Raw genomic sequence first — 27,956 nt, 5'->3', positions numbered from 1 at the left:
GTGTGTAGTTTTTGTTGACGACAAATAAATTCATCTAGACAAATATAAATAAGGTAGTTCTCAAGGCACATTGAAGAGAGTGTGTTTGTTTATATTGCTGTGTGTTTTGTGCACCTTCTTTGTTTTCTATGGGTGGTGGTGATAATATTTGTGTTCTTCAAAGTGCGCATGGAAAATATGTCTTCAACAAAAACTACATACTGTAACTTGTAACTTGAGGAAAATGCAGAAAGTAAAACATTTCAAGTGTCGGATTAGTTTGAAGTATTTTGATGCAAAACATAGCTTGTGGTGGGCTTGAGTGGGCGTCAGGTGGCGTTATATGGTGATGTGAGGGTGATATGTGGATATCACTGTGCATGGTACATATCAAGAACCACAACATTGGTCCATAAATATCTGCTTTGAGTGGTGGCAAGACTTGGATCTTTACAGACATGAAAAACAAAACAAAACAAGATTTTTCAAATTCTGTCATTAAGGAAAATTTCTGGCTGTTAAGGAATATTTCTGTCAAAGTATGAGCTTGTACTCTGTGAGAGACATTTCATAAACTGAACAAGGTTTTAAATAGATGTATTTTTTATGGCTAATGTACTAATAACTGTAACAGATTGCCTCAACACTGGAAGAAATGTTAAGATTAACACGAGTACTGTAGGTTTATAATTATGACCATATAATAATAACGCTTATATGTGTACGTTGCAGAATATACTGAAATATCACAAAATACTGCTTATCTTGGGTGGTGAATGACATTGTTATTAATATTCTCACTCAGGATGTAAAAACATGCTAAGTTGAGCAGCTACTGTTCACTGTTTTACTTTGTCTATACAACTAAGGATTTTATTCAGTGCTGGTCTGGGGTATTTAAAATGATAAGACGGTAATGACCAACTCCTTACAGGTTGAAAGTTTTGTATTCTTAGTGTCTGTGAACACAGATTTTGGAAACCATTTTTTGATTTAAACATTTGTCGTGTTTTGTCAAGCAGCTATCGTCACATTCCTCAGATGATACTGAAAAACTGAACATATTCTTCTATGGCACTGAGTCCCATATTTTGTCTCTGTTATTTGTGCACATTTTAACTAAATTGCAAGAAATAGGATGGATGTTTAGAAGATTTAGAAAAATGTGAGGAATGAAAAGAACCTAAGATTTCAGTGAATTTCCATTAGGAGTGCATAAATGCTTTGGAAAATTGTATTCAACAGTATTGCTTTAGTTTTGCGTTAGATATTAAAATCTGTAAGAAACATGTTTGTATTTAGGATCATGGGGCGTTTTGTGTGGCTGAATGTTGTTTCCCCAGTAAGGGGCCCCAAGTAGTGGTACATTTTATCTGAGTTGAGAAGATCAGCAGAGCCTTTGCTTACTGAAACATTCCATCATCATTTGTTATGTCAATATATTTTGTTTATTTGAATTTGACTGTATACCCAAATGCTGGAACACTTAACTGTTACATTTTGCACTAATGGTTTGCTGGAATAAATCTTTATTTGCAAGAGAAGTTCAAAAGTATTATTTCTTAGCAATGATCCTCCATTTAGAATAAAGACCACCAATATAAACTCCTCAAAAAAAGTTCGGAAACATTTCTTCAGTCGATTATCCCTCCCCTTTAATAATACCAATTGGTATTGTATTGTATATCGTTGGAAAGCCTGATTAGTCACCTTTACAACGAGGTACAACTTACCGTGTGGGTAGCGGCCCACATTTTTTTGCCAAAATCCCCTGCAATATTCTTCTGTTGGTATTCACTCTTGTTTTGAGTTGTTTGGTGGATTGGATGATTCTCCCACAGTATTAAGGAAAAAACAACACATATTGACCATTTTCACACTTCATTAATTTTACACTGTCAGGGACCTCAGTAGCATGTGGAAGATCCATACGCAGCCACAACAGCTTGGCACCTCCTGTGGGATGGCATCCCATTCCTGAACCAGAATTTGTAACAAGTCAGCCAACATGGTTGCGTTGGTCACTCTGGCACGTACAGCACGCCCAAGCACCACAAGTATTCAATTGGGTTGAGGTCTGGACTCACAGCAGGCCTTTCCATCCTCTCCACTCCCAAGTTCTGGAGGTACTCTGTGATGATCCTGCCTCTGTATGAGCAAGCGTTTTCATCCTGGAGGATGGAGTTAGGTCCCAGATTCTGGAGGTATGGGGTTGCCATTGGCTCCAGAATCTCATTCCGATATCTCACTAAATTCCAAAAGAAGAATATTGCAGGGGATTTTTGCCAACATTTTTGGGCTGCTACCCACACGGTTAGCTGTGTTGCTCATTCCACGAATGCAGGATCCACATGCTACTTAGGTCCCTGACAGTGTAAAATGAATAAAGTGTAAAAATGGTCAATATGTGTTTTTTATTTCTTAATACTGTGGGAGAATCATCAAATCCACCAAGCAACTCAAAACAAGAGTGAATACCAACAGAAGAATATTGCAGGGGGTTTTGGCAATTTTTTTTGGGCCACTACCCACACGGTTAGCTGTGTTGCTCATTCCACGAATGCACGATCCTTACAAGTTGTACCTCGTTGTAAAGGTGACTAATCAGGCTTTCCAACGATATGCAATAGAATACCAATTGGTATTATTAAAGGGCAGGGATAATCGACTGAAGAAACCTTTCCAAACTTTTTTTTAGGATTTTGGCAAAAAAATGTGGGCCGCTACCCACACAATTAGCTGTGTTGCTCATTCCACGAATGCACGATCCTTACAAGTTGTACCTCGTTGTAAAGGTGACTAATCAGGCTTTCCAACGATATACAATACAATACCAATTGGTATTATTAAAGGGGAGGGATAACCGACTGGAGAAATGTTTCCGAACTTTTTTTGAGGAGTTTATTAGGTCATAACTCCATTGTACAGCAGCACCATGCCACTTAAGGCAAGTTTTGGTTCAACTTTTATGGCCAAGAACCCCATGCAGAGCCCCAAAGGCCCAACATGAAGGAGTCCTACAGCCTTTAAAGACCACCCACATTATCAGAGTCCACTTCCTTGTTTTGCGAGCAAGTTTACAAATCTCAAGGGTACACTGATTTCGTAGTACTTCACGGAAAAAGGAAACACATTTAAAGCAAGATTAAGACCAGTTTATTTTTTTAAAAGGCATTTTTTAAAAAGTGCTTTGCCTTGGCATCAGTGACAACCACTTCACCACTGGATACTAGAATAGATCCTTTGGCAACTTCTTTAGGCACTCCAGAAGCAGCTCTCCCTGCAACATAAAGGAAAGATTTAAACAGATGTTCGCTAGGGGCGAACACACTCCACTGGACACTGTCTCCTAACCAAGTCAGGTCATTTGTAACAATATACACCTCTAAATCCAATGCCAGTCCTCCATGAAATACCAAATTCCAGTGAACTACTTATGTTGAACTTAAAAATCACATTGGCTCCATTCATCTTAGGCCTACAATGAGAAAAATAACCCAGTCCTCAGCAAGACTGAGCTACTGAACAGGTGAGAACTCACTTTGCCTGTTGCAGCTCTGTTCACATGAGTCCATGGCAGAGGGATAGCACACTGCTGTGTTGCAGTGGATGAACACCTAGGGAAGGACAAAGCAATGAGTGAAGGCATGCTTCGTCAGTTGCAAAGGGAAACAATGTGTAAACAATGAAGTACCTTCTCTTGAAGTGGAAGCAGAGAATCATTGTCCACAAAGGTAAACATTTTAACAACAAAGCGCTTGTAGTGAGTAGGATACTGAAGGCTAGACAAGCCAGTCACTGGAAGCAACGCGGTCTGGTAACGATCCTCGTCAAAGGGACATCTGGAAAAAGCATGTCAGAATGAGGCCACGACAGCCTTTAGTGTAAATATACGAAGCCCCTGCAAATGTAATTTAAGAGGTTTATGTTTGCCACTTGTGAACATGGCTATTATGGCTTTTAGTGTCACAGCTAGGAAGATTAAATTGACTTGAGACTGGAAGCACCACAGATGCGCACACACAAACACTGGCTAATAACCAACAGCAAGGGAGGTTTTGATTCAAATACCCATTGACCAAAAGATCCCACTGAGGCAGACTGAGGGAGCTGGGGCTGGACGTTGCCCAACAGTTCCCAATCTGGAGAACGAGGTTTGGATCGGTCCTCTCCAACACATGGATCTCCACATGCACCGGCTGCCTGAGGACTTTGGCGACTGGGTAGTCTTTCTCAGTGTAGTATGAAGTGTACGCCTCCTCATCTGAAGATTGAATAGAATTCTTATGCAAACATCCACTCACCTCTAAAAATGGGTCAAAGTGCAAGTACAAACTTACTTCCAGTAACGAAAACTACCAGTACATGCAAGGCCCTTAAAGCCATTTCAGAGCACCTTACATATCTATGGCAAGACATTAAGCACTTCACAAAAGCAGAAAAAGCCAAACCAAGCAATACTGAAGCCGTTTTGTATTTAATGACATAAAGCTCCCTTTGAATAGTACCTTCTTTGGATACTTCTAAAAGGGGGCTTTACAATACTTTCTATAAGCTTGTTGCCTACCTTCGTCACATCCCTTAGTGGAGCACTGTCCACTGGCTAGCCTGAGCTCGACCCTGAGGGGCCCAGGAGCAACCACAGATGGTGGTGGAGGAATGGCATTTACCTCCACAACCAGAGCCTCCACAGCTGTTCCAGAGTACCTGCACTGGAACAGGAGCCTGCAAGAAAAGGAGAGAGACCAAATGTATGGTAAGCTGGCAAAGCAGGCCATGTTAGCTGGAAAAGGTCAGGTACTCACTCATAACTGCTGTCCCTCGTGACTGAGCCACGTGAGCCAAGAGCCACCTCGTAAGATGAAGACATACGGTTTTCATAGATCACATAGCCACCTTCCTCCTGCAAGAAGTATTGTTAAACACAAAGTTACTCAAAAGCCAAAAGGGGGGGGTCGGATGCAAGTGGTGCATGTACCAACCTTAACACTGGTGCCACAAGAACGGAAAGGAAACTGGAAGACGACATAGGCCTCTGTGGCGTTGACAGGGTCACAAGAGTCTTCTTCTCCCTCCAGCAGAATCACCGAGCCCAGGTTCAGCCGTGGGATGGTCGCAGCCTTGGCCACAACCACCACAAATTGCCCATCCGTAGTACACTGAACAGTCACTACAGGAGAGATATGTTTATTAGTCAAATGTTCTAGATTAGGAGAGAAATCCTCTACTGATGTTAACCCAATGCATTATTTGACAAATTCATCAGCTACAACATGACCAAAAACATGTGTACCACTAAATGCAATCAGCTGTCCAGCATGCCACCTCACTTTAAGTTCTCACATTGTCTTGTAACAGCCAGGTTCCCAACAACAAAAATGTGATTATGGTCATTGTTCTCTTACCTGCATTCCCATAATAGCACTGCCCTCTCTCAAAACAGCAGTTAATAGCTTCACATTCAGCAGCAGTGATATCAGGGTCTCCACAATACAGGGTCCAGTCCTCTACCCTGCACTTGGAGGAGGACGGCTCTGCAATCAGTTTCTCTTGAAGGGCCCTCTGTGGAGTCTGAGTTGACTGACCTTGTGGAATCTGTGCAGCATAATGCGCTCCAGTACAGAAACCCAGGAAAGTCAGCAAAACCACTCCAAAGTTGACATTACTTGTCCAGTCAGCCATGACTCCAGGATGGGTGCTACACGTCACTGCCCTAGAGAAGGGGTTTAAATTTGATTGCGCTGAAGACACAGCACCCTTCGTTAAAGGTGTAAGTCCTCACCAGCCAAGGTTAATCAGAGGCTCCGCTTCACAGTTGCTGGTGAACGGTTTGTCCAATTACAGTTGTTTAAGTCTAATTAACCTAGGCTTAGTTAACCTCAAAAACCTTGTCTTTATTTAACCTTGTAATTCAAGGCTCATTAACAGTTTCAATATAAATATAAATATTGAATCTGCATGTTATATAACCTTGTATGAGATATAATACAACATTATAGTACATTTTTAGATATATCATTATATTTGTATTATATTTATTTATTCTCTTAAGTCATGGTTTAGATGAAATTGGATCATGTGAAATGAATTGCCATAATATCAGCAGGGTATTTTGCAGATACAAAACAAATGCATTGATTTCCATACTGTTTTTATTTCCCCTCCCAAACACAACTCTGTAAATGTCAAGTGCTTTGTGTGATACTGTGACTCCATCTGATGGGACCTCATAAAAAAGACAATTGCCTCAGATTATTAAATAAACAACAACAAAAAAATGATACGCTCCACAAAGCCAAGGGTACTCTACTCATTCACATCCCTCACAATTTTCACATATGTGGGTATACACATTGGTGTTTATACAAGGGGCAATAGCTGGATAATCATGGGTGTCCTGAGGACCTCTATTGGCTTCTCTGGGAAGTTAGGTTCACCATATAATCTTCAAGGAGATAGTCACAGTTCAATAACTCTTGCATGTGAAGGGGCTGCTTCCATAAATATCAGATATAGCTATTCCATAAATGCCTTATGTGAAGATAATTATTCCCAAAGTATCTGCAGTTGGCTACAGGAATTTGAGAATGACTGAATGACTCAACAAATATGACTGTTGATAGTGTGCCTAGCATGAAAAAAAAAGAAAAAAAGAAAACAAAATAACGTTAAGGCTGACAATGTCATTTAACCTTCATCGCATTCTTTCCCCACATGTGTGTGTCTATCTTTATTCAGTCTTTCCTTCCCCCTCTTTTGAATGCATGGAATTTCATCAGCAGCCATAACAGGATAACCAACAGTTCCTGAGTGGGCCTCAAAGAGACAGAAATGCGGTCAGTTGAATCGATTCTACAGTCTCCTCCTCAGCCCCTATGGCAAACAGGATTGTTCCTCTGGTTCTGTGTGTTTCTTGAGTAATGGTCAGTGTGAGTGTCTTGTTGTACATAGCGCCCTCTAGAGGGGAGGAGCCTGTGGTGCACCACTGTCTCTCGGGGTTGTGTCCTCCAGTGATGCTGACTTTGGGTCCTCTGAGACAGGCAGGCGAGGACTGGGCTTGGCGAGGGAGCTGTAGATAGTCATAGCCTGAGAATTTGAGAGAGAGAGAGAAAAGCGAGAGAAAATGATAAATACTTTAATCTGGACCATTTGGGTTGAGAAATCGGGCTTGTTTAAGGAACACTTCAGTGTATCAATTATGCAGGCGCTTTTATCCGATTGACTGAGAGTCGGCGATACCAGTGAGGGTATGAGTCCAAAGAAAGAAGGGGGGCCATTCAAGGAATCACGTCGAAAATGATTGGTGGGTGGGTGTAAAGAGGCTGTTTTACCTGTGTGACCATACTACTGATGTCCCCAGTATTAGAGGGCAGTAGGATGGTGTTGGACGCTTTGGCCAGTTTGGAGAAGGCTGAGACGTACTGCTCAGCCACATTGTAGGACGCTGCAGCACCGCCATTCTGAAGAGAGAGGGGAAACGGGAACGGGTCAGTATTTAACACAGCTGCTTCCCCATGAGCACATTGATGAAGCCATGTTAGGAAGAACCTCTGCATTTTATAAAATGAGGTCACTTTCCCCATCAAAGTTCCTGTCAATATCAATCAATAACATCTGGCTGTGAATTGAATTTATATTGATTTATGAGCTCTGGCACAAAAACAATGGATATATTTTGGTGATTAAACAAGTTAAACATTTGTTTACATTCAAACTGCAATCACCACAGCAAAATGAAGAGGTGAGTGTGTCCTTCAGCCCTACTGGACATAAGTTAAATAACTGCCTGCTTCATAAACTGCCTCCTGAGGCATTTTGAAATATTTTCATCATTTACATTCATTTCTGAGTGAATAAGTCAGAAGGCCTACACACACCATAGCAAACATTTACATTTGGTGTCAAACACTATACTATCCAACATTCACTTAAAAGCTTCAATGGAATTGAACTGAATTATTTCAGGGTGACCATCATCTGTGTCATATTATCTTGAGTGTTACCTGTTGTGTGAGGGCTTCAGAGAGCATCTCGATGGCTTTGGCCTGGGCTTCTGCTTTAGCCAGCACAGCATTGGCTTCACCTGGGATAGAACACAGCCAAGCAATGAGGATTTGTGCATGCCTGATGTGGTTATCTTGGGACCCAACAATGACACCATGTACATGACTGACTTAAATCCTCTCCCCGACTTCCTTTAAACTACATACAGAGTGTGTGCATATATTTCAATTCATGGGAAGAGCTAAAGGTGACATATGACTCAGCGATTTGGGTGGATTACAAATACAACAGAACTGTTCTGGACAAAATGTAGTAAAGAATGGAAAGCAATGCCGTTTGCAGCCAGAGCTCCTCAGGTAAGGCCGTACCAGCAGCTCTGTTGATTTTCTCCCACTTCTCAGCCTCAGAGGCGAGAATCTGTGCCTGTTTGCTTCCCTCTGCCACGTTGATGGCCGCTTCTCGGTGTCCCTCGGATTCCAGCACAGTAGCTCTCTTCTTCCGTTCAGCTTCAACCTAACATACAGACACACAAGAAAGGAGAGACTCAGATGCTATCATCATGTAAAAATCCCCCAGGCTTGGGTAGGGCCTGGGACACCTCAGCCTGTTTCTATTCAAAAAGGTAGAACAGAATAGGGATGAACATGGATTTCTCATTTGAAACATCCCTTAATGGATTAAAAGTGTTAAGGTTGTCGGCCATCCCTACATCTGCAGGCAGGCAACATATTTTCGATTTCACATTTGAGAAACCAGCAAATGTAGCAGTGGTTCAGAATCAACAGCATGGCTGTGTCACACTTACCTGAAGCTGCATGGAGTCCTTGACCCGCTGCGGGACTTGGATGTCTTTGATTTCATATCTCAGGCAGCGAATGCCCCAGTCATCCGATGCCTGGTTAATAGAGTTGACGATATTGGAATTCAGTGACTCTCTTTCCTGTGGGAAGAGAGAGAAAAGACAGTATCACATCTCATTGGACTCACAAATCACAACAATGACGTCTTTCAATGGTTTGACATACTATGGGAGAAAATGACAACCCGGTGTGTGTAACAGGCATAAATAAACAGTTGTTATTCACTACTGGAATGAAATGGGAATCCTGAGGATGACCATCATACCCTAAATACTTTGTCCAGGGTCAGCTTTCCTAGCTCTGATCTCATGGTAGTCTGTGCCAGCTGGGTGACCGCATACTCTGGGTCCTCCACACCATAGCTGGACTGGACAAAACACACAACAGAAAATGTACATCTGAAATACCTTAAAGGCTACAACCATGTTGCACTTCAACCTGATTTTTCTTAATGTACATGCAGATTCTCTGATATGCATATTTTATCCCCATAGCTACACACTGCATACCACCAAAAATCTTTTTAAAAAGAGAAATAAAGGGACTAGGCTTAATATGCATACCTTAAAGGGGTCCAGTATCCTGAGGTACAAAACTCCATCTATCTGTAGAGTGACATTGTCTGAAATGGAATTATGCTATGGTTAACACCATGTATGTGCTTTTTGTATGTGTATGTGCTTCTGTAAGTTAAAGGGAACTCTACTCACCTAGAGAAACAGCAGATTGTTCTGGAACATCTATCACAATCTCTTTCAAGCTCTGCACATAGCGGATTCTATCCAGGATCGGAATTAAGAAGTTTAACCCCTGCAGAAATGCGGTGATGCATTAAGAATATGCCTTAACAATTACAATTGATGGCAAACTGGGATTTAAAAAAAAATAAGCAGCAAAAGTGTGCATGTGGAAGGGACAGAGAAAAAAGATAGGTTGAAAGAACAAAATAAAAGTAAAAGAGTGGAAGTGTGAGTATGAATAAACAGAGAAAAATGATAGAGGGACTCAAAGAAAAGAGAAGTATGTGTGTGTAATGCTGATACAAAACACCTAATTAATTCATTACACCCTCACATTTCTCAAGTCATATCTAATCTGATTATGAATCATAGGATAGGTGATAACCCTACCGGCTCTAGGATCCTGTGAAAGCGGCCCATCCGCTCCACCACCCAGGCCTCCTGCTGAGGGACAAACAGCACCACCGTGTTCATGGGAAGGCTGGAGGCCCATCGCTGCTGTGCTGGAGTCGACAGACCTGGCACACTCCTCCCAGAGTGCTGCAAAAAAACACACGACAAACACCAGGTGAGATGTCTTACACTAGTGCTGGCTTTGGCCAGACATGGCACCTGTTCACAGAGGATGCTCGAAGGAGAGAGGTTTGGCACATTGATGTGGTGTGGCATTCACGCATTGTCTTGTGTGTGTGATGAAGACATTTTTTGTGACATCTTTAATTATACGTCAATATATCCATTAATAACATGTATATCATCCAATAAATACATCAATAAATCTTCCACACGTATATTACAAAATCTATTTAAATGTATATTTAATTTAGAACTGACACATAATAAAGAATATATTGAAAGACACTGAGCATTATATCTGCCAAAGTCATGACTCTTAGGACAACATAATGAAAGTGGCATTCTGTTTTCATTAATTATGATGGTCTTGATATTGTATGAGGGACACTATTCTTGTATGGTATGGCACAAGAATTACACTATACATTTAAGGTTTTTATCTTTTGTATATCTTTGGCTGACTCAATCACTTGCAATCTAAACACAGCAGCAGTAGTCCTATGTAAGGATAGCCAAACCCAGGCAAGTACCTGACGGACATGTTAACTGTAACGTCAATTAGGACGACTAGTACTACAGACAATGAGCCTTACTAAAAGTTGAGTTTGTCATTACTGTCGAAGTAACGTTTACGTTAAGCATGACCTAGCTATCCTCTCGTTAAAGTGAAAAAACCAAGCCATCGATGGGTTCCAGCAGGAACTCGTGTTTTAAGTGCGATTATCAACACCAAACTAAAGAGTTAATGAACCTAGAACTTTGCCATTAAGAAAAGTTCCCCACTAGGACCTGATACGTCAGAGCAGTTGTCACTTACTAGAAGACAGGACAGCTAAGTAACGTTACAGATTGAAGTTAGCCGACTAGCATTGCTTTGCAAAGAATGCAATGGGCGACAAACCACATCAAGCGCAATGGGTGCTTCCTTTCTTACCTTCAAAAGGGCACCACTGGCTCGTAAAACAGTTCTGATCATGCTTAGAAACAATATTTCTGAACTTGATCGGACAGAATGAATGCTTCCTCTACACACCACCTTCTTTTAAAAGCGTGACCCTCGAATGGTCCGGAAGTCAAAGTTACAACACATTTATTTTTCTTCTTTGGTGTTTTTTTTGGCAGTTGGCAAACCAGTTGCATTACCGCCACCGACTGGACTGGAATGTGGAAAAGGAGATCATGCAATAAAAAAAACTTGATTATTTTAGCTAAATCAGATTCTTAAAAAAAAAAATTCAAATGATAATGTCACCACAAACCTTGCCTGCTGTTCTTTTCAAATAACCTGAAAAAGTAGGAAATATTCGCCTGTTCCTGTTTGAGTTACTGTTTATATTATTACTATATGAATATTATATTATAATTCATGACCTATTGGCTATTGTCAGAAGGGTAATGATATTTCTTATTTTTTTTTCAGGCTCTTGTTGGCAACAGCCACACCACAATGGCTTTAATATACTTTTTTTTTTTTTTTTTAAAGATACATAAATGAAGGGGGGTTTGAAAGCAATTTGCAGTGGCGGAAAGTGCCATACAATGTAATTTTTTCTTGGAAACGTGTTTTTGTTTCATTAGAAATATTTTTAAAATTACTGAATTACACACAAAAAAAGAAAATTTTACACACCTAACAAAAGCCTGTATTAATTAAATTGTAAATTGGGCTGTAAGGTAGTTCACATTATTCACGTTGAATATTGTCATCATATTGTCAGTTTTCTTTCATCAGTCATGTTTCTGGGGTTTTATGGCAGTCACAGTGCTTCATCCATGTCTGGGGTCCCTCACACAAAGGTCAACCTATACTAATAATGATATTGAATGTATTGTATTTATAGCATTTCCTGACCTAAGTCTCTGGGATGAGGATTGAGAGGTGAGGAGGTCCAGGAGATAGATTGGCGCAGAAGAGTTTATGGCCTTGTGAACAGTAGGACCTTGAATATTATACGTTGGTTAATTGGAAGCCAATGGAGGGAGTGGAGGACTGGGGTGATATGCTGAGATTTTCGTGTCCAGGTGAGAATCCGGGCAGCACTATTTTGGACGTACTGTAACCTCTGGATGGTTTTGGCTGGTAGACCTGCTAGCAGAGAATTGCAATAGTCAAGACGAGAGCTGAAAAATGCATGCACCAACCTTTCTGCAGCACATTTAGAGAGGGTCTTAGCCTAGCGATATTTCAGTGGTAGAAATGTTTGGCAGACAGTTTTGACATGCGCTTCAAAGGACAATGATGAGTCCAGCTTTACACCCAGGTTTGTAACGATAGAGGAGAGAGGAGTGGGGTGACCACTGATGGTGATGTGGGTGATGCCGGCCTTTTTAAGTTTGATGAGGGGTGCCATAAGAATGGCCTCTGACTTGCTGCCATTGAGCTGAAGGGAGTTGTTGCTCATCCAGTGCTGGATGTCATCCAGGCATTTAGTTGTACTGGGGGTCCCTTGTACGGTTCATACGGTTTGCACACAACGAACATGCATCTAATGGCCCTATGGCAAGCCATCCCACTTCTTACATATGTAGTGAAGGGAGAAAGCAGTCACCCCACCCAGTCTCAAACCAGGTCTCCGTGGTAATAAAGCTGCAGCTTAGAAGCTATGCCAGGTGACTGCTGTCTCCATCCACTGCATCATTCTCCTCGTCACTGCCGCCTAGCTCATTCTCTCTCTTGTGTGGTAGAAGAGCTAACACTGTCCTTTTTCCTTTCACTCTCCCATGCAAAAATGATGAAGGCTCTGTCTGTCTGCTAATGTCTGAAATTACAAATAAAAGTATAAATAATGCTTTTTTACTTTAAAATATGACTAAAAGCCATGCTGATTGCATATGTACTTATATACGTCTCAGCTTTAGCTTTGCTTCAAGGGTAGGTCTACTTGCTTAATTCTGAATGTTTGTTTAGCCAGAATATCCACCTGTTCCTTTCTCTCCACACCAACATGTGCTGGAACCCAATGGAAGTGTGTAAGGCAAGACAGTTTATTAATATAGCACAGTTCACACAGAGAGGCAACTCAACGTGCATAAAAGCAAAAGGAAGAAGAAAGACAATTTTCTTAAGAATGCTTAACAATGAAACATATAAATATATATTTTTAAACAAAGATGTAAATTATTAAAAGTCAGTACACAGTACATATTTAAGCAATATCATTGAATTAAAAGTAAAGTGCAGTAAGAATAGAAGGCAATTAGTAGAGCTCAATCCCAGGTACATGAAAAAAAAGTTTTTAAAATGAATTTAAAAATTGCGGTTTTCTTCATTTGCGTTCAACGTTCCTGTGTTCCCTTTTCAGGGCTTTCACCATCATGGTGTTTCTCCATGGTGCTTTCTGGTTGCTCAGAGTTCCATTGACTTTTACCTGCAACAACATCTGAGTTTAAGTTCAAGTTATCCAGGAGTACATCAACTGTCTTTGTATTCATGGTTGGATACGGCCTCCATAAACTGAGCACTAGTACTCTCGCTATGTACCTTTTCTTTACAGAAATAGAGCTTATTTCACCATCTGGAGTCAAAGCACACAGGAATGATCAGAAAAGGCCAGGTCCTGAACTATAAAAGAGGAAATGCCAAGACCTTTCAAAATAACCAGATCCAAAGTATGGCTTTGAGTGTTCATAGGCTCTTTCACATGCTGCGAAAGACTTAAAGTGTCTAGTAGTGCAAAAAGCTATTTGGCGTTATTGTCCATGTTGTCCATCTATGTGGATGGTATGATACAAAGAGTTGTGATCAATGGAAATAAATGGCAGTAGTTCTGCAGTCATCAATACAATTTGCAGAGTATCTACGAGGTCTGTAAATTGTAAAAAAAAATATATATATATTCTGGGCGCACCCTTCAGTATGAAACTGAGGTATTTAGAAGAACTAAAATGACCAAGTTGAATCTATTTGCACTAGAATGCATCTTTAAATAAAGCAGCTGCTCCTCATGCTCCACACATTCATAACGCTGCAATGTACTGGTGCTGTCTCGTTAAGAACAGTACTGCAATGTGTTGTAACTTTGTAAGATAACACTGATTTACACAATTCCTTTTATTTCTTATCAACACCCGAATAAGCAGTTTTCCAGACATACTGGGTCTCAGTTTGTTACCAGAACAGCTGTCAGTACAAGCTCTAATACAACAGGTAACCTGAACAAATCACACAATCCAACCAATGTTTTGTACCCTGCTGTTAGATTCGGTAGTACTCACTGAACATTCTCTGCTCTGTGCTGACTGGGCAGCTGAAGGACAAGGCTGCTGCTGACGTGTTAAAGTGGCCTTAAGAAATCTTTCTGAACAGAGAAGGGGACAGGGGGGAAGGGGGCCCCTCTATTTTTTGGATGAAATCTTTTTGGGTAGGACTTGTGGGCTGGCTAAAGATGTAGAGTAAGAGTTTAGTCCCACACACACCAGTTCCTCCATTTTCTCTGAGAATTCGATATGTAGGAGAGGATGATGTTGAGATAGAGAGGGTGGATGATGAGAGTGACGACTGTGGTGACTCCGCCTGGGACTTTAGTGTTCTCATTACTCTCGTCCAGTGTCGGAAACTCGGCCTGAGTGCCTCTCCAGCAATGGGGATAGTGGTTTCTCTATGCCATCTGTATACTGTGTCTCTGCCTGTGTAGATATAGTCTTGGCGTCCGTCCTTTAAGTTTACAACACATTTCACAGCATCCGTTGGTCAGATAATGGGAAACAAGGCCTCAAAATGTAAGTGTTCCCAATTTCTTATGTATCTAGTGTGAAGATTATAGACAAACTATGTGTTGCCTTGTCTATGGCTTTGTATTGGATTTGTATAGATATTGTTTAAAACGTTAGGCCTATTGTGTATTAACTATTTATCAACTCAGTACATTGGAGTCTATTCTTATGTTCTTATGTCTTTTATGTTTCGACTCTGCGAATTAAATCTTCATGGTAACACTTAATGAGCTATAAAAGTACAACTGATTATAATTATCTTAGGTAATATAGGTATTTTCTGTGCACTTATCAACCGTTAGGTGTCGCTTTATTTCATAAAATTGTGACGAGCCTGACAATGTATTTATTAAACACCTGTGCTAATTTCAAGAGGTAAACACGTGTTTAAATCCCTCAGCATTGTGTTCTATTTCACAATTGTGTGCCTGCATATTCCACTTAGCTTTAACTTTCAGCGCAAATGTATTTGTGGCTACAGTCTACAGTCACCCTAGCATCAAGTGCTCCATAATCAACTGCACAATCGTTTATATAAGATATGCTTTACTTAACGGTTACGGATCGTTTGCTATTAAATATGGCCAAACATGCAAAAAATGTCTACAGTTACATTTTAAGGAATATGCACAACTCTTTTGGCACGTAGTTTTGACATGGCAAGCAGCATCAGCCATCCAGGTCCAAGAGCAGGCCGGTCGATACACAGTTTGATAAGGTGCAATTTTTGACTCTCCAATTAGTTTAAATGTTTATCTCTGGAATTAAACAAACTGCCGAGTGTTTAAAACACAATGACAGTGAATAAGCCACTATAGTCAACTGGACAGTCACTCTTCGTCACCACCTGTTCCTTCAACCTGTTTACTCTGGGCGGAGCAGCGAGCGCGTATAACGCCTTCTTTGCATTCATTGGTCGCGGATTACAGTATCCCGCCTTTATAGTTAAAAGTACATTCTTACTGGATATGACCAATGTCACTAAGACAGACACTATCCCTGCCTTTCTACTCCGTCCTTAGGATAGAGAAATAAAAGTGATCATGGCGAGAGGAGACACCGAAGTAGGGCACTTTAGCATCAGCCTCAAACTAGTTTTAGCGCCTATTTTTCAAACTCACAAAATTTAGAGAGTTGTCCACTGCAGAGCACTGCTGTTCAAAATGTCTGGGATTGTACTGTGAGAAGCGAACAGACGGAATCTATTATTAATATGTCGTTTTAAATCTCAGAGGAAGACTTAATCGGGATTTTTCTCTCTAAAGTTACAGCCATGTCGCTGCTCTGCGTTAGAGGTGAGTTTTGGCTACTTTCTTCATTTAAAAGTTATGTTGGTCTAATCTTTCATCCGAGCATACTGCTTACCAGTGCTTCAGGAAGAGGTGTTTTGACAGCGGTCGGTCAAGATATCAGGAGAACTTTTTTTCTCGGCTGTGGTTTCCGTGTGCAATTCTACAGGTTTATGAAGGCTTCAATTCACGTTCGATTTATATATCTGGCGAAAGATATTTGACATTTTAGACAATTGTTGAGATAACCCACCCATGGGTGATTTATTACATAATTTGTTGTGTGAACCGACCCCATCCTACCAGCTGTTTCCACCAGCTAGGCTACCTCCTCAATGCAGAATGTTCGTTACATTGGCGTTGCTTGTCTGCTGTCCGACTGTCTGTGCACACCACATAGGTGTGTAATTAGGCCTTAATACATATTTGTTCATCTGCTGAATAATATGTATGGAGTAAACGGATTCAATATTTAACATAGAAAAAAATGCGTCTGTTGAAGGGTCATAGGGCCATGCAGGGTCAAGTTTAATCAGTTTTTGTTTTCATCTCTGTGTAATTTTCGCACATGTCTAAAGCATGTTTTTCACTTAATCCTGAGCGTTCTGCAGGGACATTTATAAATGATGGATTGACCAAAGCAAATTAAACCATGACTGAAAGCAGCCTAGGGTCAGATCCAGAAATTTGATGAACAAGTGGCTGAAGAAGTGTTCAGTTCTAATACATTAAAGAAAGTCTGTTAAAATAAGGCATCCTGTAGGACCTTATCCCATTTTACATTTGTTTTCCATTTGGGCTGAGGCCATGTGTGTATCCATGCATCATATAGAAAGAAATTATTGATTTTATCTGATGCTCATTCTCTCTCTCTCTCTCTCTCTTACACACACACACACACACACACACACACACACACACACACACACACACGCACACACACACACACGCACACACACTCCCTACATGCCTCCCCTGGTTGTCTGTTGTTACTGTATAGTGTCAGATTAGCATCTTTTCCATAATTTCCTCCCAATGTCTAATTTGACACCAGTCTAAATCAGCAGCCAGATCAGGCCCCTCAAAACAGCCATTAGGCATTGCCACTCAGTGTAGAAATGGAGCAAAGAACACCTGTTTGACTAAACTGCATCTTTCCTCTCACACATGCCAACTTCCAAATGAAGCATTGCATGAAGACAATGGAATTGTGTCACTAGACCTGTTTTTTGACTCGATTCTCTGGGTATTCTATCACAGAAATAGATGCTCTGACAAAAATCTAAATGTTTTTGGGACTCTTCTGGTCATTGTAATCAAAAACATATGGCTGTAGAAACCTATCAGAAAGCTTTAAGAAAGATTAGCATCTCTGCCTACCAGTCATGTTCCTTGTACATCAAACCATAAACATTGTGGGAGAATTCCAGCGATGGCTAGATCTGCAGGAAGTTAGCAGGACCATTTCCGTACATCAATTTAACCTTCTCTTCCTGGAAGAGACTTGGAAATGTGTTTTTATAACAGAAGGTGAACTCCAAATAACCAAAGATTTTGATTGTTCAAATTCGAACTTTGAAATTGTCCATGTGTAAGCTGCATTCAACAACACTTTGTTCTAATTTGTTATATTTTGTAAGTATGCAGAAATACAGCTTTGTAATTCGTAAATGCTTTATATATGTTTGTGACATTTCAGCGTACTCCTCTATATATGGGTGTAGGTCTTGGATCCTGTGCTGACCCCTGTCTGGTTGTTTTCACTTCAGATTAGCTGCGCTCCATGTTCCGCTGTTGCCACGGTAAAGGTCCTGTGCCTGACTCCCGCCCTTTCCTGCTGGGAAAATGCTAAAGGCTGAAGTTTATGGGTGCAGGCGGAGGCATTTGACCCCTAATCAGCCTTTCACTGCCGGGGCCAGAGTCCCAACTGTTTGACTTTGTGTTTGCATCTCCTTTCTCCCATCATCAGTAGGAGCAGACCCCCCCCCCCCCCCCTTCGTACCCCCAGCCCATCCTCAGTATGGTTGCCAACTCTCACACTGCTGGTGGTACATACATGCTGTCCTTATCAGTTTCAGTCTTCCTCGCAGCATACTTGCACACTACTACTACTTCTACTATATCTTTTATGGTGTGGTAGATGTTCTATCTCATCCCAAGCTGATAAAGTGGGTCCTCGGACAGCTTAGGGTATACACTTTCAACCTCCCCACAACTGGTTGGTATAGTTTGCTTCTTAATCTTCCCCCACATCAATCTCTCTTCACCCACCGCAGCAGTCCCTTGTCTACTTCACATACCCACTCCATCCCACCCCCCCTGACATCCCCCCTTGCCCACCCACCAGCAGCAGTAACGTGACTAGAATTATGCAACCTATGCATAAAGAATCACCTATGAAACCCAACAACAACAACACAAAGGAAGTCATGTCCTCCTGGGCTCTCTGAACAAGTCAATAATTTAAACAGACAAATAGTGCACACAACAAACAGTGATAAGGAGCACTTTTATTTTACTTCCAGTTTGGCTCAGAGATCCCTGAGTATTGAGTTATGTCTTAATGTCTTACAGCTGATGGTTAGGACACAAGAGTGCTTTTTCTGTACCTGTAACCTAAAAATGTCATTGATGAGTCTGGTGAAGGGTCGTAAATTAATGACAATCAAATCCCTCTTTTCCAGGCCAGAATGTTGATTGGCTGGAATTGGTTATGGCTCGGTTCCTGCCACTTTGTTTGCTTTCCAGTAACAGAGCCTGGACTGTGTGCGAAACCCCGGAATTGTTCTGACAACCCCCTGAACCGTCAGCCAGAGGACCGTGAGGAGCTATTTACTGAATAGAACAAAAAGTGTATTGGGTTAGAATTGCAGACTGTACCTTTTTTAACTTGAACAAGTGAAGGTGCTAATGACATAATGGCCATGGAAGTAGTTCCCAGGGAGTACATATAAGGATGAATACCTTACAAATGCCGTAAAAAAAGGAATTAATTCACCCCTGTCGACTTGGCTTAAAAAAATGAGCTAAGTCGATGAATGCAGATGTACTTTTGTGAACAAAGCAGTACAGTACTAAACAATGTAGACATCCAGGAGTATTTTTTTCCCTTCTCAGGTACTTCCTGCTTGGCCAGTACTTTGTGCAGTTGCCCTCCAGGCTTCCTGGTTGGCAATCATGGAAACATGGAATGTTAGATTGCGGTCTAAATAAGCAGAGCAAGTGTGCAGTGGCACAAGAATGGACATTGTGATTAACCTATGCCCTTAAACTACACGTCTGTCTTACTTTTTTTTTTTTTTTTTACACAACCTGATCAGAGAGGTGGCTGTGGTCTTTATAGCACAAACCCTCTCATGTTCTGAACTTTATTTAGATCTTTGTAAGAAAACAGAAGTTACAACACCAGTACTACTGGAAGGGAAGTCGGGGAAAAGAACATGAAATTGAATTGGAAACTGAATTTCTTATCATACATGACTATCCTGTGCTTTAAAACTGAACTGAATTTCTCATCATACATGACTATCCTGTGCTTTAAAACTGAGCTGAATTTCTTATCATACATGACTATCCTGTGCTTTAAAACTGAACTGAATTTCTTATCGTACATAACTATCCTATGCTTTGAAACTGAACTGAATTTCTTATCATACTTGACTATCTATCCTGTGCTTTAAAACTGAACTGAATTTCTTATCGTACATAACTATCCTATGCTTTGAAACTGAACTGAATTTCTTATTGTGCATAACTATCCTATGCTTTAAAACTGAACCTGTGCCACTGGCCTACATGAGTCACCTCCTTGATTCACTGATGTCATGGTTGTACCTCTTTATTTATTTTGGCCCTGTTAAAGAACTGGTCTCCATGGTGATGTCATCGTGCACAGACCCACAAACACACACACACACACACACACACACACACACACATACACAGATGAGTGGTATCGCATAAGGGATGCTAAATGAACCTGTGCTGACGCACTTGGACCACTGACACCTTTGTCTGTGTGTGTGTGTGTGTGTGTGTGTGTGTGTGTGTGTGTGTGTGTGTGAGAGAACGATTGTTGCATAGCTGCTAGCAATATTGATCACCAAATGGTGGGAGTGCCTCATAGCGAATATTCTGTGTGACTTCCTTTTGAGACTGGCTGAGTAGACATTTCAGGCTGATGATAAAAAAAAATACAATGTCAGGCCGAGAGATTTTAGCAGCAACAGCAGCTTCGAAAAAAAATAGACGAGAGATGTGAATAACCAGAAATGAGAGATGAGAGAGAGAGAGAGAGAAATTGCAGGAGTGATGTTTGAGAGTGAGGGGGAGTGAAAGAGAGAGTGAGTGAGTAAGAGATGAAGGAAGAGAAACGACAGGAGCAATGTTTGAAGGGAAAGGGAGCTAGCAAGAGAGAGAGAGAGGGAGAGAGAGAGATGAAGCGAGAGCCCAGAGATTGTAAGCGTAATCCTTTGGCCATCTGTTGCTCTGCCCGTCCTGTCATCCCCATAGGCTCCACCTTGCAGTCTCTCTCTCTCTCTCTCTCTGTGTCTGTCTCTCTTTCTCCTCTCTCCTCTCCTCTCCCTCTCTACTCCCTCTCTACTCTCCCCCCCTCTCTCTCCTCTCTCTGCTCGTTGTTGGCAGTGGTCGGCTCACAGAGCGGATAGTAAACAGCTAGCACTGGCAGCAACGCCGGCACCGGACACTGACCCTTCTCCCTACTTCCTGCTTCACTTCCTGCTTGTCACACTCTGAACTTGACTGGACTCACTGAAGATCCATAGCATTCCACTATCACTATTCCTCAATACTGAATAAAAACACTGCTATGCTGTACCTTACCTGTGCCGTTTGACACTAAACCACTTACAACAAACACTGTTATATAGGAAGTAAGGAGCAACCAAACACATGATCTGTCCGCACCCACCAATAGGGTATGAGTAATAAACCTCTCAGGATCTACAGCCATAACCCAGAGAGGGAGTATTAAGGCAACATGATCCACAAATGAAAAGGCAAACAGTTTCGCCCATACATTTATTAATTTTTTGTGGCTACAGACAGCCATAAAACATGCTATGCCAATGTGTTTATACTGGGAGGCCTTCTGGGACAGTGTCCTCAGCTAACCATGGGTCTCACTGAGCCCTCACTGGTCACCCACGTGGCCTTAGTGACAGATCTACGGACAGCACTAAGATCAGTGCGTGATGTGTGAGTTAAGCTGCTGAGCTGTCAGACCAAGTCACAAGCCGTGTGTGTGTGTGTGTGAGTGAGTGTGTGGGAGCGTGTGTGTGTGTGTGTGTGTGTGTGTGTGTGTGACCGTGTGTGAAAGGGGGAGTGTGTGTGTGTGTGTGGGAGCGTATAGGTGTGTGTGTGTGTGTGTGTTTAAACTGCTTAATGTTTACTTTGCTCTGAATGCCTTCAATGCTGGTGAAACCTGGGTGTTTGTAATGGGCTTATTGGCCTGTCAGTGTAGTTAGAGGTGAGTGTAGTCCTCACCAGAGATACCAGACATACTGTGTATCAGTCTCCTGGGGCCAGAGACGAGGGCACACATCTGGAGATAAAGCGCTAAAGTTGTCCCTCTAGAACCTGCTGATATCTTCTCAGGTGTACCACTCACCATGATGTTTTATGCTTTGAGTTTTGCCTGTATGAGCCGTTTCTTTGCCATACAAATGTCAAACTCAGTTTAAACTTGAATCCTTCCCGCATTCATTCGGACCCAATTCCCTAATTGTTTTCTCCAGACGTACAATGTATCTAGCACACTTCGCTTGCGGGCCTTGTGTTGTATGGAATACATTGATTTAGCCCATCTGATAAACCACAAGCCATAAGTGATTGCTATATTGCTATTGCTATAAGTGATGGCTGTTTGACACTGATTTATATTTATTTATTTTGCCTAAGAATGGCCTTCAGCTGTAGTCATAAGGCTTAGCTGTCAGTAAGGTCTCATAAACTAGCTTTTGGAAAAGGTGTGCATTGGCAGTTGTACTCACTAAATGCTAAAGTTTGCCATTAAATTACACCTACAACAAAGTTTGTGACTGGCTTTGATATTAGCCTTTGGCTTGCTTAAAGAATATTCTGATTACTCTGCTGTTTGAAAGGTAATATTTTTAGGTTAAAGGTTTATATAACTTATATAGGTAATGTAACTTTCACAGTACATGGTATATGCAGTTTACATAGTTTCAGAATACATATCTTCATGAGCCCCAGGACACACCACGTCACATGGCATCATGTCGCAGTAGAAATGTATTGACAGGATAAGACCGTATATTGATGAAAAGAAAGCTGTCTAACAGCAGAAGGCTCTTCCTGGCTTTATGATGAAGTGGCTTTGTGATATGTGACGGTACCATTGGGATTTATCTGGAAAGATATTTACAGTATGTTTGCTTTGTTCATGAAAGTTGTACCCTTCACCCATTCTGAATAAAATGGATGGGTTTTGTTTTTATGATTGAGGGACATTAGACATGTGCTATTTTGTATGTTAAAAGCAGAAACACTAGAATCCATCTTGACTTGGAGTCATTACTGAAATCCTCCTTGTTTTTGCTCTCTTTTTACAGTGGGTGGTTTGAAGTGAACTGGCCCATGTAAGACGTTATTGACTTTGCAATGGAACACAGACGTGTTGTGCAACTTTCTGGTGCAACAAGATAGCTTGTGTCTCCTGATATAGTTCTGTGCCTGATAAGCATTGATTTCCATCAAAATGGAAGTCAATGGACTGTAACGTGGAATTTCTGTGCATGGAGGAAGCCAGAGCTGTGCCCAGTCACACTGCTGGTCTTAATGACTCACTGGCCTGGTTCTGATCTGTCTGCTTGAAGTCAGGTTTCTGCCCTAATGTGGCACAGGTATGGGGGATCCGTGTCTAATCTGGGCCCGATCAGAACCAGATTCAGGCCAAAACTGTTCCAGAGTCAGTCTATTCTGAGTGGTGGCCTCGGAAGTGCTGCCGGACTTGGCTGGATCACGCGTGCGCTGGAACTATTGTCTTACATCCCCTTAATAAAAACCCAAATGTCTCGGTTGGAATGTATTCCATTTAAACTGGCTGTACGAAATTTTACAGGTCGAGAATACCAGCAAACAGTCAATAGACTTTCCTTGCCAAAACCATTGATCGTGATAACTGATACTTTTCTGCAGTATGTTTGATGTAAAACCTGTTATTACAGTTTTCTTCAAGGAGGCATTTCATTTGAAAGGTTCTGTGTGGAAGGTTCAAATGAACAAGATCAACTGGAAATAATACCATAAATAGAGACTAAGACTAAGTGAAATTTCACAAACCTTCTCTAAGAGCTAAATATTGTTTAACTCAAGTTATTAAACCTTTTTGTCTAAGACTTTAGATAGTGGTCAAATGCTGTCATTATAGCTGGATACTTGCTAAAGACAGACGACTGGATGTCTGCTGTTATCCAGCTTCACTCTCTCTCACTTTCACACACTCACACGCATGCACAGACTTTTTCTCAGAGTCACCAGAGTCGGTTGATATCTTTACTGCCTTAGCCACATAATCTGGCTCAGCATCACACTGCATCAGTGATACCCATAAACACCCAGCGTGTGCTCTCCAGTGCAGACATTTGACACACTCACACACACACACACACACACACACACACACACACAGGCTTGGGAGAACATGTATAATAGTAACCCATAATAACAGTAATACATAATCCTCAAGTGTTTCTCTAAAGCAAACAGTACTGCTGCTGCATCTCATCGCTAGCCGTTGCTCCGAGGCTGATGGTGATTGGTTGCTTGTCTGTAATATGCACTAAATTATAGCTCAGTCTCAGTACAAAGCGCAGATTCAGGAAATGCCTGAGATATGTACTGGTATATAGGCTGACTTTGGCACACATGCACCCGTCTCACACATCAGGAGCTAGCTCAAGTGCCCCAGTGACAGAGCAAAGACAGAGGGCAAATTATGCTAGTGTTTGTTTTCCAATGCCAAACCTACTGCTCTGATGGAGATGCAGAAAGCTTAGCATGCGCTAGCCTGTGTGACGACACATTATTCCAAAACTGAGACTGCTACCACATCAACGGCATACACTTGACTGCATTCACTGCGGCCAGTTGTCTGCTAAAAGAAGGATTTAGAAATCCCCTCACAACAAACAGCACACTGCTGAAGTATGAAGTACTGACGCATGAAGTAAACACCCTTGACCTTATTCCACCTTTTTAATTTGCTCATTCTGAATGTTTACATGAAGAGCGTCTGTATGTGATGGTCAACAAAACATCCGCTACTCCTGTAGAGAATACTGTGAGTGATTTTGGGTTGGGATTTTCTGTGTGTTGACGTCAGTGATGCCACAGACCAGGATTAGGAATGCGAGCAGGGAATACTGATCGGAGCGGGTGGTGCAGGAGTGGATTGTGCATTAAGGGATTTTACAGTGAGGGATTATGCTGGTCAGGTGGTCCTGGAGGCATGGATGATTCTGCGAGTTTTGGAGCAAGCATGGTGCTGTATATGACACCTTGGACATCTGAGGCCTCTACACATCCTGAAGTCAGAGTGCAGAGAGGCACAGGGGTTGTGATGTGTTGTGTTTACAAGGATTTTAGGACTTTCATTAAATGTGATTAAGAGTGACATTTGACCTCTGCAGGCTTCTGGCAAGAGGCCCTTCTCTATTTACTGATGCAATGGAGCAGCGGTTTTTAGATTGGTGCAAGAAGAAATCCTTTTAACTCCAAAATAATCCAATTGAAGACATGTACAATTGAGTCAAACATTACTCGATTGTACATTTTGCCATTTCTGATTTGCCACGTAACAAGACTTCATGTTTTCCTGCTCGGTCTTTAAGATGATTCAAGGTTGAACTCACAGTTGTGATTTCCCTGAGTGAAGTTGTTTCAAACATTGCCTGACCGAAGGAATGGTCAGGTTGGTGGCTAAAGTTGTGATGGGGGATTCCCTCCTGTTGTTAGTGGTTAGTGTTAAGCTCGGATTTTACTTCTCCGTACAGCACGATTTTGGGCACATAGGAACGCCTTCAGGTAGCTGGAACGCCTTCTCAGGTAGCTGAAACGCCCTCTCCGTGCTCTCCAGAGCCCTCGGACAGCTCTCCGTGTCCCCGCAAAAATTTCTGTCGGCCCGTTCATGGCGACGGATACTACTTGGCCGTGATTGGCTTTTTTAAACTCTGGCATCAACAGACAGCCTACTACATGCACTCGCTCACACAAGCCCCGTTAAAAGTACAACCGTGCACGAGAGGGAGATAAGCATATTGAAATTAAATTAGAAAAACGCAGAAAAACGTCATGAATTGGCTTATCTTCGGCAGGTAAACCGCTACTCCGCCTGCTGTTGTGGCAGTGAATTGTTTTTAGCACCCACGGCCGTTGGAGCACCATAACCGTGACACAAATGCTAACTAGTACGTACTATCCGGCCACCCGCCCACCACCCGACTATCCGACGCGACCGTTTGAGTACTTTAATGGAACCTTTAGTGGACTAATTGGCCTGCCACTTTCAGCTCGCTCTTCAGTGTGCTGTGGCTTCTGTTGCTTCTAGGCACAACTTCAATGCGTAAAAATAAGATCTGATACAGGATCTTAGTCTGCTTGGAGGTGAATTAGTCACTGGGATTTTCTTTGTTGGATCTGAGATGGTTCTGAGTTGGTTCTAGCATGAGGTTGGTTATAAAAATGTGTTGCACTGTGTTGGAGCCAAATATTAAGTATTATAAACTAATTCACAATCAGAAGTCAGACAAAGGACGCATTGTTCAAAATGGATTTACTGTAAGTAAGTTAGGCCTACAGTAGAGATGCACACCGGAAATACATCTGCCCTTAAACGTCCCGCCAAGGCATTTAACCCAACATTAAACACCACCCATCTTTGCTTCATTGGCTGACCTAGCCAGCCAATTAAAACATGACCTCATCTGACTCCAACCAAATCTAAAGGTGTCCCTGGCACCTTATACCACACCCATTTCCTAGGTATAACCCCCTCAACATCATATTGTGTGTGTGTGTGTGTGTGTGTCTAATCCCTGAAATGTATTATCTTAAATTACTTCTTAATCATTAAATAATTCCTACAACTGTTATAGTGTTTATCTTGTCTGGGAATTCCCCGCCCCTTCACTGCATTTCATTTGCTCAGTTAGTCTGGCAAACTACTAAATGGAGGTCCACTTCACTCACGTAATTGGACACGCCTTTAACCAATCAGACCAACGATACTATACAACGATACAACGATCGGTAATAAAGCAAACACATATTTTTTCTGTATGAAAATCAAATTGGCTGGAGAAGAGGGGCGGGACTTCCCAGACTAGTGTTTATCAGGATGTAAGCATGAATGACTGCCCAGTGCCCACACGTCAGAGACCGCATTAGCTTTTACACTGCAATAGATATGTGGCTAAATGCATCCCAGGCCACCTCAGCAAATGGTCCGAGTGATCGAATCACAATGCCTCTTGATGGTTGTTTACACTTGTGTTTAACGCTGTCCGCTTGTGATCTGATCGCCTAAGACGTATTTTAAAACCAAGTGTAAACAGTGTCTGCGTTGGTTCTGATACGAGCTTTGTCATATAAATCTGTTACACTGTGACGTGTTCATCTGTATCTTTGCATGTATGACTGCCCTCACCCTAAATAAACATCAGTTTAAAAAGAACAAAGAAAAACAAAGAAACAGTAAATTGGTTAAATTCAACCAAAGATGGCTAATCAATTTTTTGTCCCTCTTTCTCTCTTTCAGTAAAGAAAGCTGTTCTCCATGGACATCCAGGTAAGATCTATGTGTCCCCTTGACTTTCATAAAGTTTTATTTGACGGAGTACTTCATAAAATGGACCTCTGTACAAGCCATTGCAACTACTGAAATAAATAATGTGAGGCAGGTGGGTTATTTGGGGGGTATTTACAGCTTGTGAACGACAACCCTTTTTTGTTGCACCAGAGTTCCATGGCGTTCCATCAACATTGACCATCTGCACTCAGGAATATGATAGCAGTGCTATATGCCCCGGGTGAATGGTAGTTTGGAGACAACCTTTGGAGGAAATCACGAGCAATCCTTGTTTCTGGAGTACCTCATTGATATAATCTACTCACTCACACTTAGTTTGATGAAATATCTAAAATCAAGGATTTGTTTTTTGTCTAACAAGATATTTCTTCTTACCAGGCATTTTTTCACTTGCCCTGAAGCGTTTCAGTCCTTAATTATCGTTATAAGGTATTATAACTTGTTGCTGAGATTTTATTACTGGTTCTGAGCAAGTTAATGCTTGTAACTAGTTTAATCAACACTGATAGTACAAAACTGCTTTGTCAGAGTCAGAATCAAGACAAATGTACTTGTCTTTAGTCTGGCCACACTAGTTTAAAGATATATTTGGGCGTTTAAAAAAAAACCCATCTTGGTAAGTAAAATTGTCCTGTTTGGTTGGCAGATCATTTTGCTTATTTTAAGCAATATATATCCCTCATTTTTTTGCAGTGCAGTGGTGACCTATTGGTTGTGATGCCTTGCAAAGGGGGACTTTGCATTTCTTTTGAACGATTGCGTCCTAGATTCACATGCCAGCTGCAGTCGATGACAGTGCAGCAGAGAAAGATAAATACATGATTCAAAAGGAAAGATATTTATTGGCATCATGGAGCAGTAAAGGTAGAACGATAAGAATACAGCCATTGTAGGGTCTATGCTGACGTATTTGGTCTGTGCAATACCCGATAACTCAGTTGTAGTG

At 41.5% G+C, this 27,956-nt stretch overlaps 3 protein-coding genes across 3 annotated transcripts in view; 1 reads left to right on the top strand and 2 right to left on the bottom strand.

The window, feature by feature from the left end:
- Positions 1–3,143: 3,143 nt before the first annotated feature.
- LOC308372347 (zona pellucida sperm-binding protein 4-like) lies at positions 3,144–5,661 on the bottom strand (the record flags this gene model as incomplete). The annotated part of the gene is made up of 8 exons (XM_080847504.1): positions 3,144–3,259; positions 3,521–3,596; positions 3,674–3,821; positions 4,051–4,243; positions 4,547–4,704; positions 4,785–4,882; positions 4,962–5,149; positions 5,385–5,661. 8 exons carry the CDS (start codon positions 5,659–5,661, stop codon positions 3,144–3,146), a joined length of 1,254 nt encoding a protein of 417 aa, XP_080703630.1.
- A 481-nt stretch (positions 5,662–6,142) lies between these two features.
- Positions 6,143–11,221, bottom strand: stoml2 (stomatin (EPB72)-like 2). The gene is made up of 10 exons (XM_080847139.1): positions 11,094–11,221; positions 9,974–10,123; positions 9,554–9,653; positions 9,407–9,465; positions 9,109–9,210; positions 8,789–8,923; positions 8,352–8,496; positions 7,983–8,062; positions 7,311–7,439; positions 6,143–7,065 (listed from the first exon to the last, which is right to left on the bottom strand). The coding sequence occupies exons 1-10, from the start codon at positions 11,133–11,135 to the stop codon at positions 6,937–6,939; spliced, it is 1,071 nt and encodes a 356-aa protein (XP_080703265.1). The 5' UTR covers positions 11,136–11,221; the 3' UTR covers positions 6,143–6,936.
- Positions 11,222–16,145: 4,924 nt separating this feature from the next.
- The window catches only part of unc13bb (unc-13 homolog Bb (C. elegans)), a gene marked incomplete at both ends in the record, with an annotated part of 98,263 nt that continues 86,452 nt past the window's right edge, over positions 16,146–27,956 (top strand). Inside the window, 2 exons of the mRNA XM_080847503.1 lie at positions 16,146–16,167; positions 26,960–26,989. Coding sequence (XP_080703629.1) covers positions 16,146–16,167; positions 26,960–26,989 — 52 coding nt within the window. The remainder of the gene's footprint in view (positions 16,168–26,959; positions 26,990–27,956) is intronic.

The sequence above is a fragment of the Sprattus sprattus genome (genome assembly GCF_963457725.1).
Source record: "Sprattus sprattus genome assembly, chromosome: 11".
In the NCBI taxonomy this organism is placed as follows: Eukaryota; Metazoa; Chordata; class Actinopteri; order Clupeiformes; family Clupeidae; genus Sprattus; species Sprattus sprattus.
Note: the sequence above shows the minus strand (reverse complement) of the source record. Positions and strands in the feature narration are given on the sequence as shown.

Coding starts and splice junctions, on each gene's coding strand:
- stoml2 (XM_080847139.1), bottom strand. CDS start 11,135: ATGATCAGAACTGTTTTACGAGCCAGTGGTGCCCTTTTGAAG. Junction 9,654..9,973: donor TTCACAGGATCCTAGAGCCG/GTAGGGTTATCA, acceptor GCATTTCTGCAG/GGGTTAAACTTCTTAATTCC. Junction 8,924..9,108: donor CCCTGGACAAAGTATTTAGG/GTATGATGGTCA, acceptor CTCTTCCCACAG/GAAAGAGAGTCACTGAATTC.